The 17,406-nt window shown below is 40.5% G+C and overlaps 2 protein-coding genes across 6 annotated transcripts in view; both read left to right on the plus strand.

The window, feature by feature from the left end:
- fignl2 (fidgetin like 2) overlaps positions 1-11,471 on the plus strand; it is a 43,284-nt gene extending 31,813 nt beyond the window's left edge. For both annotated transcript variants that reach the window (XM_044038067.1, XM_044038066.1), the window contains one exon: positions 6,912-11,471. In XM_044038067.1, coding sequence (XP_043894002.1) covers positions 6,912-8,926 — 2,015 coding nt within the window. In that variant the 3' untranslated portion in view covers positions 8,927-11,471. The remainder of the gene's footprint in view (positions 1-6,911) is intronic.
- The window catches only part of samd11 (sterile alpha motif domain containing 11), a 1,171,052-nt gene that overhangs the window by 1,114,706 nt on the left and 38,940 nt on the right, over positions 1-17,406 (plus strand). The gene's annotated exons all lie outside the window — the stretch shown is intronic.

The raw sequence follows: 17,406 nt of genomic DNA on the forward strand, positions 1-17,406 counted from the left end.
CGGGGGAGGGGGGAGTTGTTTCTAAAATTACGAGCATGAAGTGACGCATCCAGCAATTATTCCGGAGGCTTTCTGGTTTTGGAGACTGCTGAGAAAAGAGTTGTAAAATGAGCACGCACTTAGATGGGAACTTTCTTTTTGCTGTGCTGTCATTAGCAATTCTAAACACGTTAGTCAATTAATCAGTGTTGAAAAACGCCATCAAGGAGTTTGGCTGTGGCTTCTCTCCACCCACTCTGCAGAAGAGCAAATTTTAATGACAATGTGAATATTTGCCCCGTGCTAATGAGCCGAAGATGTGCCACATATACAGCCTCGTTTCATCCTGTTAATTGATTGGTTCTGAGCAATAAAGGCAATTTATTCAAACTATATTTTATCACAAACAAAGGCAGTATGTTTCCATTGTTCTTCAAAATACACAGTGCAGTGCAGTGCTGTCATTTTGCCCTTCTCTTCTTCTAAAACCGTATTAGTTGTACAAGCTGACAAAAGCTATTCTGACAGCTGGCCTGAAACATTCCCAAAGGGGAATGAAACAAAAAATGAAGTAAGCCAAACTGTCACTCTCATACATGGAGTACAGATAGCTCTTTCCTCAGAAAGAGGAAAATACAGAGACAGTGAAAGGGAGAGAGAGGAACACACACACACATAGAGGACATCTCTCAATGCCACTGCAGGAGATGGGCTTGTTCCTCGTGGGATTGAACTGGTGAAGCAGTTTGAAAAGAGCTGCGTCTGCGTGTGCACTGGGCAGCAGGTGTGAAAACTCCCCACTGGAGCTCCCACACTCTTCTGTTATTACATCTTTTTAGGGCCATGAAAGAGGGAGCAGATGAGCCAGAGGGTGCAAGAGGCAGAATGGGAGTGTGGGATTGTGTTTCTTTTGATTGATAGCAGTCCTGTGACTAACACATAGATTTATAATAATTTTCCCTAGCAATGCCCAATTATGCATGGCTGATAAATTATGATGCCTGTTGTCTGGTGTGTGCATTATCCCTGTCTTTAGGAGGTTTGGGAAGGGTTTCATGGACTGACCTGGCTCTTCCTTAAACAGCTTCTTGGCAGTATCCAACACAATAACAGAGGCTATTCAGTGACTGTGGCTTATTTCTGATTTAATTTATTTGAGTTAACTTGACTTTTGTAGCAGATTTTTAGTATAACAAACATAATCCACAATATATGTGAGGGGTTTATTGTTTTTCAGCATGTTAGAGCAAACTGAGCAAGAGCTGATAAAATGTATATTTCATATCAAAATGAGAGAGTGTCCAGAGACAATTTTCCACCGTCTCCACTTGCCAGGCTGTAAAATGCAGCCGGCCTCTGAGATTGGTGGTTTTATGACAGGCCAGGTAGTAAGCTGGGGTAGGATGGCCGCAGCCTAGTGAGAATGTCCTGCTTGATATTAGTGCTATAAATCATAGTGAACTTGAGAACAGAGGACTTAACGGCCTTCAAGAGTGAACAACAAATCAAGATAACAAACTCTGATAAATAACAGATTCTCAGGTGCTTCTTGCTTGGCACGGCAAACCCAAGTCATGATTACTTGTGACAGGTCTTATTTGAAGTAGGTAATTGGATGAGTTTGTCTAAAATAAACAGTAGTGTTTAAAGATTCTTTACATATTTATGTCCACCGAACACAACTTTCATCCAGTAACTCATTGATCAGCTTGCGCCTGCTGAATACATAACAACTGATGCAATCTTCAGAACAAGATTGTGATTTATCAGCACAAATATAGTGTCTGTCGCACTCTGCCCTTCTCTACATTTTCTGCTTGTCATCCCTCTTTGCTATGGCTACTTGCTTGGTTTTGTAAGTGCATTTATTTGTCGCAAGTGTCTGTTTCTTAGACTATGTCTAAATAAGTTTTTGAGAATGTATTTATTGTTATAGCCACTGCGGTCAACAATTATAGATTTAACTTTTGTAAATAACATAAATAACATGTATTAACTTTTTTCATTTGATATTGTTGGTTTATATGTAATGTTGTCAGATGTTCATGTTTAACATGGACGAAGATTAAAGTAATGCCTACAGGAAAAAGCGGATTAACAGTTTGCAATGTTTTCTTCATTCAGTCACCCAATCCAAAGTCAGTGGTCTACTTGAATAGTAGAATAGTAATAATTTAAAGTACTTCAGCAAACAAATAACTGTTCCGGTTCACTGTGCAGGTGTTTGGCAACAATATTTTTGAAGGCAGGTCAGCCTTTGTCTGTCTTGATGGCAGATGTTTTCCACTTGAGTCTGCTTTTTAGCACATTGCCTTAAAACTATTATCAGGAGCAATTTATCGAACAATTCCATGTACAGAATAATCTGGTTTAATATCCTGATGCTGTCCAATTAGATTAGAAAAACCCTCTACACCAGTAAGAGATGCGCTCACAATTGCTGTGTGTGCTGCTCCTCTCCAGGTTCTCTAACGTTAGGTCATTCAGTCAGATGCTCAACTGACGGGCAGTTCATTGTAAATAGGGATTTCAGTCCCAGAATAAATATATAGAGAAATTAGCATAATACTAATAGTCGTCCTTTGGCTTGTTATTATGCAGCTCCATTTCTCCACAGAATGTTTGTATTTCATGATTTCCAGAGCTGCTTTTAAATCAAGAAGCACTTGTTTTTTTATGTTGTAGTATACAGTAACCTGTCAGTGTGAAGTTGACCAGCTAAGCAACTATCTGCAGACTGGATCATGATAACTGATAAGTGTGATGCAGATTTTAGAAGCACGTTTTTCCTACATAATCTGTGTGGAGGTGTATGATCGAGTGCATGTGTTTTCTCTGCTCACTGGTTGGGGGTAGTGCTCAACCCCGAATAAAGCCCTGATTGGATTGATCTGCAGGGTCCTTGTTTACAAGCGGCCTCTTCACAATTGGCACAGTTTAATAGCACACTGTCCCAGAAGGCTTGTTGCATCCATGTCCGTTTTGTTCCTAAGGGCAGAGAAAACAAAAGTGCCGGGAAGGGAGAAGGGGAAAGCAACCTCAGGGGAATTGTGAAACGGCTGGAGCCCTCCGTCTCTAGGCTTCCTGCCACGATAGCGTTTCACCTTACCCACTGATACTTCTTTTATAGGAAACCACAACACAGTCTTTAGTATTCCAGTCTTCATGGGCCAAAGGCTATTTCAGTTTTCCTCAGTCAGCTTTATTTGCAGTGACTGTGTAGATACTAAATGTGCACATATGAAACTCTCACCTTGTGCCATAAGTGCTCTAATTTTAATTTTGGGTCCTCAAAGAAACGCAGGTTTCTGTTGAAGAGAGCCATTCCAGTGTCTTTATCACGCACTCCTACAATAGGATGTGGCTCACACAGGTCCCTCAATAAATCCCAGGCTAACACAAAAGCTGTCAGTGGACTGCTGCTGAATAGATTAATAAGATTTCCATAATTAGACAGGCCCCTGACAATAGGATCCTTCAGGCTTTGTCTCAGGACCAACTGGATTGTCCAAGCCGCGCACGTCTGCTGGACGGGCATCCACCACAATGGCCGCACAGACAGTAAGGCGGTCAGAAGAAGAACATCTGTCTCTCCTGGGGCCGAGAACACACACACACACACAAACAGTGGGAAGTTCCATGTGCATAACACAAGGTTCTTATCAACCTTGTTGCAGCCCAGTGGGACCATCGGTCGATAAAGAAGCAGCCATGTTGCATAATAATGTTTACTTAACTTGGTCACTGCAACTAATCTCTTTAATGTTTTTTGATATAGGTTTAACAATGCTTCTGGTAAATGATTATATGTATATGGTTATATAGTGACAGCTTTAGGTTTACCAACAACCGCTACAAAAAGCTTCAAAAGCAAATGAATGAGGACCAGATCTCCATTTGGAACATGCTGACATCCTGGCATATGCTCTTTTTTATATATATATATATAATAATCGAGACAAAGTTGATGATGTCATAGTTTTAAAATGGAAAGTCTTAGAGCCTGGTGATAAAATGTATAATAAAAAAAGGTTTTATTTACAATCCAGCCTCACACTGAAGTAATAGAGTATACTGAAGTTATTCTCATGATAACAACATCAGTACTGTGCCCACATTGTCCTTATTTCCAACTCCTAATCTTAGCTTTCTTCCCATCCCTCCTGTGAATTAATCTGCATGATGGCTCAGATTTAAACAGAAGTGTAGATTACAGCCTGCGCAGTTTATTGAAACATACTGCTCTAAAAACCACAGTCCAGCAGAGGGAGAGATCTAATTACATGGAAAGGGCTCAACTGCACTGGAACCCTGCTGTGCTCATCAGTGGTGAGTGGCAGCCCATCACTGACGTAACTCTGTGTCCATACAGGAACAATTATAGTATAGAGTATGATCACTTTCTGAAAAGACTCAGATTTAATTGTGAATTGGTTTCTTAGGTATAGGCAGCTGGTCATTAAATTTGGCCTGGGGGGTAGTGCAAGAGAAGTCAGTTCTGTGTTGGTGCTACTGTGATGATGGAGTGGACAGCAGTTAGCCCGCCTCACTGAGTCCTCTAATGCCTGCTCCAGTCCACTTAGAGGGGACGAAGCGCCTGCTGTCCGCTCACTCCACTCTCTCCATCCCTCCCTCCCTGCTGCAGGTTTTATGAGCTCCCCTGGGCTCCCATCCATCTCTGTCACACACAGGCCCCATTATTGGGCTGCTCACAAACTGGTTGGGCTGCAGATGGGAAGGGCCTGCAGGACATGGATGGTTTCTGCAGCCTGGACAAAGACCTGCAAGTCAATCCACAAAAATATGCGGCCATCTGGGTGTGGACAAGCCAATGTCTTCAACATGTTTGTAAAAAAAACAAAAACACAAGTGAACAGAGTGTGAGAATGTTCTGGTGTGTCTTGTTGTGGATGTGTGGCTGTGCGGGTTGGCTAAAGCTTAGGGAAGTACTTGAACTGGTGTGGCCATTGGGAACTTAAGGCAGTGGATTTGAATATGAAGGCCATGATAATCCAATGGCCATCTGGTCTGCTGCTCTCATTTGACTAAATAAATATCAGCCGTAATCTGAAAACACACATGCAGAGGTTTGGAAAGCTGGGAAAAAGAAAGAGGCCAAAGTTTAGGAGTGAGCCAGAGAGCAGGGGAACAGCAGCAGAATCACAGGCTGTGGATATTGAGATTTGATTTAAATGGCAATAAGAAGCCTGGCTCCATACACATAGACGGCCATGAATAATGAATCATCAGGCGTCCACTGAAAGGAAAGCAGCGAGGCCAGTAATGACAGCTTTTGCCTTATTCCTTTTTACCTACCTTTTCTAGCTGCAGTAGTTGTCACCTCGGGGTAAATCATAGCAGTTCAATAATGCCAAGCTATGTGTGGAATGTCAAGCTAATGTCTCTGCATGAGGTTGTGCAAGTCTCCAGTGAAACAGATGATTTTATAACTCTAATATTATGATATGTTTGTTTAAAGTACACATAAAAACTTCTACTCTTTAGATGTGACAATATGGACTACAGTTAAATCGCATAGATATTTAGCAGATGCATTTTCTATGTACCGGTAGTCAAAGTAGTTTAGAGCCGCAGTGATAACTAAATAACCACATTTTTGCTTAATGCTTGATTTAAATTGAATATCTGTGTATATTTGTGGCATTTCACAAACAAATGAGTATATACCTGCTCCACACATTTAAAATGAACTTCCAGTTGTTTATTGTAGAACAAGACAGGATGTTTTCATGAGAGGAAATGGATACTTGGTACAAAACATCTTTTTCCTCTATGGCTGTCCTCTCTGTGATGTTCTCAGTACGTAGCACCCATTATCAATCAGACCTTGGTCTGTGCTGAAGTCAGCCGGAGGAACAGACATTCCACTTTCCCAATGTTCCATGGGAGACTGTGCTGATGAATAGCACACTATGCTGCAACTCCAAACCCCCCTCCCCTCCTCTTTCTTCCTTTCTCTCACTCTCTCACTCTTTCTACACCACTGACACACACAGACCCTTCCTCCCTCTGTCCAGCCGGCCACTGGGCCTTTGGAGCTCTGGTGTACGGTGGGTGGGGGGATTGGTGGGTGGTAGATGGGGGTGCAGGGCGGAGAAAGCAGGCATTCAGAGCAACATGCGCTGGGAGAAAACAATAGCTCCTCTGGGAGACATGCAGATGCTAGCAGTAGAGGGAATAGAAGTGGGATCTTATCACTATTCTAACATAAGCTGGGAAACAACACATCCAACCCACCAATCTGCTTTCACTCCTTTTCTCTCTACAGCTTTCTTTCTTCTTCCTCCTCCCCTTTACCTTCCGCTCCCTCTCTGGGAAATTTGAGCCCTCTCTGCTACCAAGCAGGATGGTACACTGAAAAAGTGCCTTTTCCAAACAGAAGAAAGATTATTTCTTGTTGGTATGAGGAAAAACATGGAAGATTGTCTAACTGACTAATCTATACTAACTAAGATACATGAAAGTATATTAGGCAAAGGCAGTGTAGATTTTTCTTTCTCATCTTTTTCATGTTTGTCTTGCCCTCTCCTATCATAAATCATATGTTTGGCTTGGTATAAAAAATAAAACACTATATTACACCAAAATCAAAAGTCAAGAGTCCTGTACTTGGTCCATTTAATAACCTGAATATTTTGATTATACTTGAATGTACTTTTCATTGTACTTGAATTAAATATTATGTGTACAACAATACGTGTGTAAAAGTAAGTTGACGTGTTCATATGTTGACATTATTTCTTTTATAAATCAAAACAAAATGAGAGACACAGAAAGACTAGCAATTCTCAGTTTTTAAGGAATGTAATTGCACTCTATGGTACATTGGATATGGATAACGTAAGTGTATATCGTAGTTATCCTAATTAGAGTTTAATTACAACATGGTTTCTCTGTGCTTCTTTTGTCAGGTCTATTAAAGATGCACTGGAACCCAGAGCATGCCCAGCCTCTCAGCCAGTGGCCTGAGCAACACCTGGACGTCTCCTCCACCACCTCCTCTCCGGCCCACAAGGCAGAGTTCTACTCCGGCCGCAGCCGCAGCTCTTATAACTACGCATGGGCCAATGATGACATCTCAGCCTTGACAGCGTCCAACCTGTTGAAGCGCTATGCTGATAAGTACGCTGGTGTGCTGGACTCACCATATGACAAGCCACCTTCTGTTGGCACATACCCGGATCCAGGAGCCTTTGGGGGCCTCAGCGGCCAGAAGACAGAGCTGGAGCCCTGGCCACTGACGCACAGCACTGATGCCTCCTATTCCCTTGTGCCCCCGGGAGGCCATGACAGCCTCTCAGGTCCCAAGGTTGTAGCCACATCTGCAGGTCTTCCGGGAGTTAGCAGTGTGTCTGTAGTGAACAGTAACCTCTCAGACTCTGGCTACAGTGGCAGCAGCTCCTGCAGTGGCTCTAGTGATTACACCTCCAGCTACAATGGTACTTATCTTTCCTCAGGTTACTGTCCCCAACCCAGTGCAGCACTTCCCCCTGCCTCCCTGGTGCCCAGCTATAGCCCGACCACACCTGTCTATAACTATCCCCCAAGCACATACCCACCCCAGACCAGCCTTGCCCCCAACTATAGCCACCCTTCTGCAACCTACCTGACCTCAGGTCTACCAGCCCCTACCCCAGTACCCCCAAGGCCCACAGTGGTAGGAGGCAGCTATAGTTACCAGAGCACCACCCTCGGGACATCTGAGTCAGGGGGGACATTAAAAAGAAAAGCATTTGAGATGAATGTAGAAAAGGACGAGGGCAGTGACGGTTCCCGTTACAGGAAATACAGCTATGACCCCTTAAAGACTGGGGGAAACTCACCTTACAGTGTAAATGACAAAACAGAGTGTCGGGGAAATGGCTTCAGCAGTTCAGGTAGCACAGACCCTCAAACATTCAAGCCCACCAAACCATCCTCTCAGCCCCTGGTGTCACCTCAGTATGGTGCAGCAGGGGAGTACAGCCCTCCAGCAGGTATGACAGGGGAGAATGGTGTGTCAGAGCAGGGCTTCACCCAACAGCAGCACCGCTCCCAGGCTCACAAAAGACCTCCGATATGTGGTCCATCTCTTGAGACTTTGAAGAGCCCAGATCCACGAATGCTGGACCTTGTAAATGGAGAGTTATTAGATTGCAGCCCGGCCCTAGGCTGGAGCGAGCTGGCTGGTCTCACCCATGTCAAGACTGCTCTGGAGGAGGACCTGCTGTGGCCTGTGTTAAGGCCCAGTCCAGTGGTGCGGCCACCAAGAACCGTCCTGCTGTTTGGCCCCCGGGGAGGGGGTAAGATGACGCTGACTCGCTCTTTGGCATCTCAGCTGGGGGCCTCCTTCTACCGGTTAAGTGGAGCCATGCTGGCCTCTAAAGGGAAGGCTGAGGCAGAGCACATTCTGGGGTCTCTGTTGCAGGTAGCAGAAGCAAGGCAGCCCTCAGTGGTGCTGCTCAGTCAGGTGGAGGCCTTGGAAGAGGATGGACTGAGGCAGACACTGCTGACCACCCTTGAGAAAGCCCAGGTGGGGACCACAGGTCTGGTGATTCTTGTATGTTCCACTGGCAGGCCAGATCTCCTGCAAGATGCAGTTCATCAGAGTTTTGCCAAGCGATATCATGTTGGCCTGCCTGACGTTGGTATGCGCAGACAGGTGCTGCTGCAGGCAGTTTTGCCCCAGGGCTGCAGCCTGAGTGAGAGGGAGCTGAGTGCTGTGCTCCAGCGCACAGAGGGCTTCTCCGTGTGGGAGCTGTTGCAGCTCAGCCAGCAGGCGCTCGCATCAGCAGCCTCCCCCACTGGAACCATGCATGGCCTCTCCACATCCTCCAAACCCCCAGCCTTCACAGACTTTGAGAATGCCTTCTGCAAGGTGCGCCCACACACCACCACAAAAGAACTGGACACTTGTATAGAGTGGAGCAAGATGTATAGCCACTGAGAAAGCAGTCAGTCCTTGCACTCGGACTTCACTACAAACCTTTCTTTGCTTTGACATGACTAGCCATGGGAATGTTTTGTTGTTGTTTTGTAATTACAGATTATGAAGCCAAAAGAGCCAGAGAAGTTGACGATACAGGAGAGCTGACAGACTTGTTTTACTGGCAGAAGCATGCCATGATGTACTGTTTTAGTTTTGCTATGGATGTCCGCAATATTTTATTTTTCCCAAAGAAAAGAAAGATGGATAGGCCTTGCTGAGTCAGGTATTGTTGAGGTCATTAAAACGGGAGAATCAGATAGATATTTAGATTCTCTCAGAGTGAGATCCTGATTAGCCTTGGTCCAGGACAAAATCAATAATTTGTTGCTCGGTGATGTGGTCCAAGATTATGGATAATCAGGGTTTTGGAAGAATAGCCCCTTTGACTGCAACTCTCAGGATTGTATTTATTGCCAGTCCAGTCCATGTTATCCTAACATTGATTTAGTCATTGGATTGTCCGTAATCATTCAGTATGAAGAGCTCGAGAGCAAAACCCACTTTTAGACCAAAAACATGTCAAACCAAATATATAATTATTCCTGCTGTGACTGACTCGTCCTCAAAATGACAGTATATTAACATTCTTGATAACTTATGGAGAAATATTGATTCAGCAGTTCAGTTGTTCAAGTGAAACCATGCAGTTACACTTGAGATATTTAGTTGCAGAAATACATGTAGAGATTACATGTGCGTAAATTCAATTATACTCACGCTTAAAATGGCACAACTCACTGACAAGCTACCTTGTTATTATTTCGAGATCGTTGCTGTTGACTCTTCCATGTAATTTGCTCTCGATCTCACATTCCTCATTAAGTTTTCCTGAGAATCACACTTAAATAACACTTAACCCACCCGCACATCCAGCTTCTCCCACAATGTGTCTGTTTTCTTTTTCACTTAACTCCTTTTGTTGTCTTAGTATGTAGTCTTGTTTGAAATGCTCAGGAAGAATTTCTTTACCTCAGAAATATGAATTAAAGAATGTATGTAATCTTAGGGTTTTAGTAGGGAGTGTCGCAGAGCGAAATAAGAAGCGAGGAGAAACCTGACAGTCCTGTAATACCCGCTGCAGCTGGGCTTTTACCTCGGGAGAGAAACTTGAATATGCTACAAAGAGTAACAATGAATGTAATTCAGGTATTTCAAAGGATATTTGATGCCATAAAAATCCATGTATTATTATATATGAATATATACGTAAATGCATTTTCTTTTCTGTTCTTATACCTTTTATTTTTATTGTAGTTCATGGTGGAGTGATGTTTGTCTTTAAGAATGCTATGTAGAATACAGAAAATATTCCTTTTTTTGTTGGACAAACTGCGTCTCCACATTATGTAGTGTTTACATATGCTCTATATGCATGTCTGCTATAGTTTCACAGACCATTTGGAAATGTAAATATACATCACACGTGTGCACTCGCTTTAAACATTTGAGCACAAAATACTTTCCAAGAGACAAATAAAAAAAACAGATGCAAAAATGTAAAAAAAAACTTTATGTGTAGCTTTTAGCAAATTCCAAAGTCTAAAAATTCACAGTTCATGAAAACATATTGTGGATGATGTGGACAATCCAGACAAATCTCTCCTTTTCCAGCAGTCCGACACTTTTGTCTTAACAAGCTGGAAAAAGCTGGTCACTGGACTGCAGGTACAGAGGTCGTTCATGTTAGACTGTTGCTATGGTCCTGAGGAGGTATACACAGAATGATGTAATATTTCCTACTGCCCTATCCTCCTTCTGCCCCTCCCTCATTCTTCTTTTTCTCTTTTTCTCTCTCCACTGTGCAGTCTCATTAGATTGGATTGCCCCCAGGCCACGAGCCCCTGTGGCCATGTGGTGTCGTCTCCTCTCCTCTCCTCTCCTCTCTCCTCTCCTCTCCTCTCCACCCCCAGCCCCTCTGTCCCTTATACCAATTCTTGTGTAGTAGAAGTGAACTGATTGATGTCCAGCAACCTTATATCACAGCGCAGCCTTCCTTCTCCAGCTGGTGGCTTCAGTCATTCCATACAGCCAGATCAATCAGAGTGACCCCCGCTGTGCATACTGATCACTGTCTCAGAAACTGAAGGTACATTTATAAATGAGCGCGCATACTCTGCCTCTGAGAGGAAACGTCTAAATAACGGCACCAATGATTCACATGTACTTGAATGAAAGAATAACATTGACTTGGAGATACAAGTAGCTACAGCATTTTTGCTTTATTGTTATTTCCTCTACTCCCTACAGTTTGTCCAACAAAACAAGTTTTTATTTTTGACATTTTGGATCTGTTATCACAGTAATTTTGTTCTTGGTTATTGTACATTTTCTGTAACCATTTCTACCTCATTTTTGCGGCATATTGTACATGAAAATATTTATTTCATGTCTTTATTGATGTCTGTTTTAAAAGATAATGTTCTTGAACTGTAATGGTCTACCTCAGAAAAGACTGTATTTTAAGAGAAGAGTATCACACAATATTAAACAGAATTTGTCAATACTGCATTGCATTTGTGTCTGTTTTTTTCAAGATGGTGCAGTCGAAGTGAGGAAATGACTAAATGCTGGTTTATGGTGTTTAACTCGTGTGTTTTTTTCACCCTGTGGCCTTATTTTTGAGGTCAGCACAGTTGAATAAAATCAAAATTAAAAATGAAAGAACATATATATATATATATATATATATATATATATATATATATATATATATATATATATATATATATTTGTATGTTCAGTATGTATTTATAAGACAACCTGTCATGAAAACATAAATATTTTAGAAATCACTCAAAACGGTTAAACTGAAAATGGTAATGTTATTTATTTGCCAAATAACAAACACATTTTTCTGTTCATGAACGCGAGTAAAGAACTATAATTGAACATTTTACTTAAGACATAATAATGTGCTTTACTGGTTTTTCAGATTTCTTTTGGAACAAACAGTACAAAAAAAAACCAGTACATTTTAAAATTCAAACAATAACAATAATTATATTTTTCGCAATAAAAATGTTGTTTTGGTTAAAAAGCTTCTACATACTGGTTTATTAACCATTACAGAAACATAAAATTTTTTTTTTGATAATTACCAATGCTGTTAATTTAGGGCGGCTGTGGGTGGTGATCTAGTACATTTGTTAAGCACTATATATATATATATATATATATATATATATATATATATATATATATATATATATATGAATAAATATATGTGTATATATATATATATATATATATATATATATATATATACATATATACAATATACATAGATGCATTGCAAACACAACAGATGTAATGATGTGTGTATATATTTATAAGATTAGAAATAAGTAAAGCTGTATTTGTGTCCATGTGTATATATATATAAGACAAAAAAGGAGGCAGATAGCACTTTATGTTGTTTTTAGCCGTCCAGATGCACATAAGTTTGTCTTCCTGTGTGTTTATGTTGTTTTATGTGTTGTGGTGTCCAGAACAGCTACAGAAACAGAGGTTGTTGCACCCCCGAGGCTTTAGACCCAGCACCAGAGCACAGAGGTCCTTCATCCCTGTCACTGTCTGTAAACAACAGCTCGTCCCAGCGGCCTGCCCGCTGCTATTTCAGGCCTTTCCTGACAATTTTCAAAGACTCAGTAAAACTAACTCCGAGGCAAAGCAAATCCAAGCAAAGAAGCGAAACTTTAGTTGCGATCGTTTTCTCCTCGGCTATGGACAGCGACGTCACGTGAAGTTTGAAACATCTGTGTCTGAATCCCAGTAGAAGAGTGCTGCTGCTGGTGTTGATGACAGAGTAATTAATTGTCTACTAATGATGCATAGCTCTGCTATAAGTGCAACCTTGTGCAGCGGCCGCCCTTCATCCTCTGATGAAGGATAATCGTTCCTGCAGCTGTTTGAAAATTAGATTCTATCTTTTTCTGTCACAAACTCAATAACATAATCCACACAATAACATAACCTTGTGCATGTAAAACAGACCGTGTGGTAATGTGACATTGGATTATATCACCATTTACACACAGATATAAAACTAGTTAATAAACCTTAAAACCAGAATTGTTGGAAAATTCAATAAAAATATTTGAATAATAATAATAAACCTTAAAACCAGTTACTGACAGAAGTTCCAGCTGGCGTTAAAATATAGGTTGTTCTTGCATCTTTAAAATGAAGTCGTAAATGCTTTACCTCCAAAGTGTGTGTGTGTGTGTGTGTGTGTGCGTGTGTTATCACCGCACATACAAACATATAGTCATACAGACATATAGTCTGACTTTAGGTGAGTCACTAACAGACTGAAAACCAGTTTGTCCTTTTTGTCCTGAGTAATGTGTGTCCTCAGGAAGTCAATCATTTTCTTCTCCCTGCTGATTGGAGGTAATTAGGCGAGCAGAGTTTGTAATTGGATAATAAAAGATGCTAATGAGCTGCTGTCCTATTTATTCATGCTGTGGTGGTGGGTATACGAGGACACAGCTGTCACACTTTCCTTGTTGTGATAAAAAGTGATATTGCAATTATACCACGTTAACTGAAAGTATTCAAGTTAATTATCAGAGGATTGCAGTCAGGTGTATGGAGTTGATGTTGTATGAATAATAAACCATAACAAATGTAATCTGGTGATGTCAAACATGTCCATGTCTACAGTGGAAACCAGAGCTTGCAGGTGAATTGTGCTGATGGATGGAAATTCAGTGTGTGCTTTATTCGGAGGTACGCTGAAAAAAACTAGAAAGTTATTCATGGTAACAACCTTTATTTTTCTTGAAAAAAAGGGGTCACTCTGTGAATCTCATTTCACACAGACTCACACTCTCTCTACCTTTGCGCTGCTGCTGGCCTTCCATTGTCCAGGCCTTGATACTGACAAGGTTGACATCAGAGGAGAGCTCTGACACATGGTGAGTTAAGACTGCCAGCTGTTAGCAATCAAGTCTATTTTGAAGTCAGGGACACATGGACCCCCAGGGCCAAAGCAGCAACTAGCCTGTACAACCCCCACACACCACCCCAAACCTAGCCTACAACCTCCAAACCCCCTGGTCCCACAGATAGCCAGCACAGCTGTATTAGTTCCAGATGTTGTTGCAAGACCGCAGTGAAGGCCCTTTACCTAAGAAGACCCCAGAAATGACAACAGACCTGCACAGAGAACAGTAACGTTTAGGTCTAAACAATCATGACTTTTTTTGTTTGTTTTTGATTAAACTCTCGCCCTTGACAGAGGAGGAGTTGCATATTAGGATCGAGAAAGCACCACCACTGCGGACAGCTTTTTAGAGAATAAGATCAATGCTGTTTAACATCAGATATTGGCTCTTCCCTGGAAGGTGTAGCTGTCATCACAACTATTGGCCTGAATACTAAAGAGTCTAATCTTTATGGTTTGAGTCCATCAGGCAGGCTACATTTGGCTGTTCAGAATTAAGATAGAACCTGAAGAAATTTAAATCAGGAATATCAAATGTAGTTCATAGTCAGATTAGCAAAGCAGGCTTAAGGGAGGGAAAATAAAAATGACTCAATCCTTGCAGCTGCATTGTTTCTGTGTTGGAAAAGGTCAATCAAAACTCTCAGGAAATTGGATCCGACAGGTGGAATGTTCTGGTAAAATGTCTTGGCCGGCCCCCTCTCACATGACTCGAGCCTTATCACAGATGAACAGATTTAGCAGAGAGTAAACATGTCCTTGTTTCAAAACAGTTTCAGCTGAGAGAAACAACAGCAAAACCTGATAATGATAGAAACAAATAGTAGAGATCTGGACTTATATTCATGATCTGCTGATGATCATGTGAGATCTTGACATGATGCCATCTACTTTCAAACAGACTGAACATGCTGAAAACAGATGTACAGGTCAATAGCACCCTCATGTGGACAAGAAAAAGAAATGATTATTTATAACCAAGATACAGTTTGTTTTGTTTGTTCATAAGCAGTGTTTTATTCACAATTGTCCACATTATTTTTATGGAATGTTTTGATTCGTTTTATTTCTGTCTGTTTTTCTTATTTACAGATTCATGTTGCATCATAATTATATTATTTTACTTTATAAACTGACAAGATTTAAGTTTGATTTCTAAACATTTAATTCTGTACTTTTTTTTTTCATTTTAACCATCCCCGTTCCCCTCGTGACCAGTTCACTGTCCCCAGTTCATTTTGAATTTGAGGCCCCTGCACTACTTATATTTTACAATAATTAATTGATGAAAGTGAAGATTTTCAACTCCTTTTTGAATCAATTTCTGTATCAGAAAAAGTTAGAAGCTATTATTAGAAAGCTAATTACAAACACTCAAAGGCAGAGCAGCAAGTGAACGTCACATTACTGACACCTGGTGGCGCCACATGAGAAGCACAGGAGAGTTGTACGGAAACATCACTGATCCAGCATCATTCTCTCATAAATGTCCATTTTAATTATTTTCAAAGCAGCGTGTGAATTCACGCAGAAAAGGGTTTTTACATTTGTTTTGGTCAAAACAGTCATTGTCAGAAAACTACATATTCTTCTTTGTCCTAGACACGTTTCTACATGTTCATATAAAAACTGTGAAAACATCAAATCAGTGACATTAAAGTTTTATTATTATGACATTTGGTAGACACAGCACACTTCGTTTGAACGTCAACGTCACATAATGACAATGCACAGATAAGGAAATAGAGGAAGTTAGTTTATAACGTGCACAGAAGGCGTGAAGTTAGTTTGACATTGGATACTAACTTCGAATAACAGATTTTCATCAAATATTTGAGTGTTACAACAACACCAATAATAACATAACTTGTTATACCATAACATTAAAAATAATACTCAAAATAAAAAAGAGGTGCATCCTGTTTATCTATAAGCAGTGTAAAACGCAAAAACTTGAAAAGTTAATGGGTCACATGACAGACGTTATCTAGGTATTAAAAGTGGAGTGAGTCACAAAATATGCACTATTGAAGAGAAGGTGTGTCACCATAGAGTTGCACAGACACATCAGTGAAGAAGGAAAAAGTAAAGTTCATAAAACTAAAAAAAAAATTTAAAAATAAAAAAAGACAGGAAAGAAGAAAGAAAAAATATCTTATAACATTGTTGGTGTTAACTCACAAAGAAGATACATTTAAACATTTAAATTAAAGTCAAAATGTTTTGACTTAGTACAATTTGAGTCAAATATTTAGTTAAAAAAAACATTAAAGCAGATGTTTGGTGTGTGTTTGTGTGTTCCACAGAACCTTTGCTCTCAGTCTGGTTTATTGTCTTATTATACAGTAACTCAGTCAGGTCCATTACATTTAAATTCTGATGAAATAAAAGAGACACTCAAATCTATAATACATTGATATGTCTTGAGTGGACCCTTTAATGAGTTATGGGAGATAATTTGGGGTCAACAATAAAAAAATTAACAACAATAACAAAAATGAATGAAAATGAATTAAAATGAATAATCTGCCTTTGGACGACATACTATACTATGACCTTTTGTCGAAATTTGGACAACATACTATAGTATGACTTTTTTGTCAAAATTTGGACGACATACTATACTATGACTTTTTTGTCACAATTTGGGCGACATACTATACTATGGCTTTTTTTGTCATAATTGGGACGACATACTATACTATGACTGTTTTGTCACATTTTGGACAACATACTATACTATAACATATTTTATACTATGACTTTTTTGTCACATTTTGTACGACATACAATACTATGACTTTCTTGATAGATTTTGGACAACATACTATAATATGACTTTTTTGATTGATTTTGGATGACATACTATACTATGGCTTTTTTTCAAAATTTGGACGACATACTATACTATGACTCTTTTTGTCACATTTTGGACAACATACTAAACTATGACTTTTTTTGTCAAAATTTGGACAACATACTATACTATGAATTTTTTTTCAAAATTTGGACAACATACTATACTATGAGGGCCACACGGTGGTGTAGTGTTTAGCACTCTCGCCCTGCAGCGAGAAGACCCGGGTTCGAGCCCCGGTTGGAACAAGGGCCTTTCTGCATGGAGTTTGCATGTTCTCCCCGTGTGTGCGTGGGTTCTCTCCGGGTTCTCCGGCTTCCTCCCATAGTCCAAAAACATGCAATGTGTTGTTTGTCTCTAGCTGTGTGTGGCCCTGCGATGGACTGGCGAACTGTCCAGGGTGTAGCTGAGATTGGCACAGCACCCCCCGCGACCCTCTGGTGGAGGATAAAGCAGTTAGATGATGATGACTGACTGACTATACTATGAGTTTTTTGGGTGATTTTGGACGACATACGACTATGAGTTTTTTACCAAAATTTGGACGACATACTATACTAACTTTTATCAAAATTTGACTACATTGAGTACTATGACTTTTTCCAAAATTTTGGATCTATTATACTATACTAT

This window comes from Solea senegalensis, linkage group LG11 (assembly GCF_019176455.1).
Source record: "Solea senegalensis isolate Sse05_10M linkage group LG11, IFAPA_SoseM_1, whole genome shotgun sequence".
NCBI classification, from domain to species: domain Eukaryota; kingdom Metazoa; phylum Chordata; class Actinopteri; order Pleuronectiformes; family Soleidae; genus Solea; species Solea senegalensis.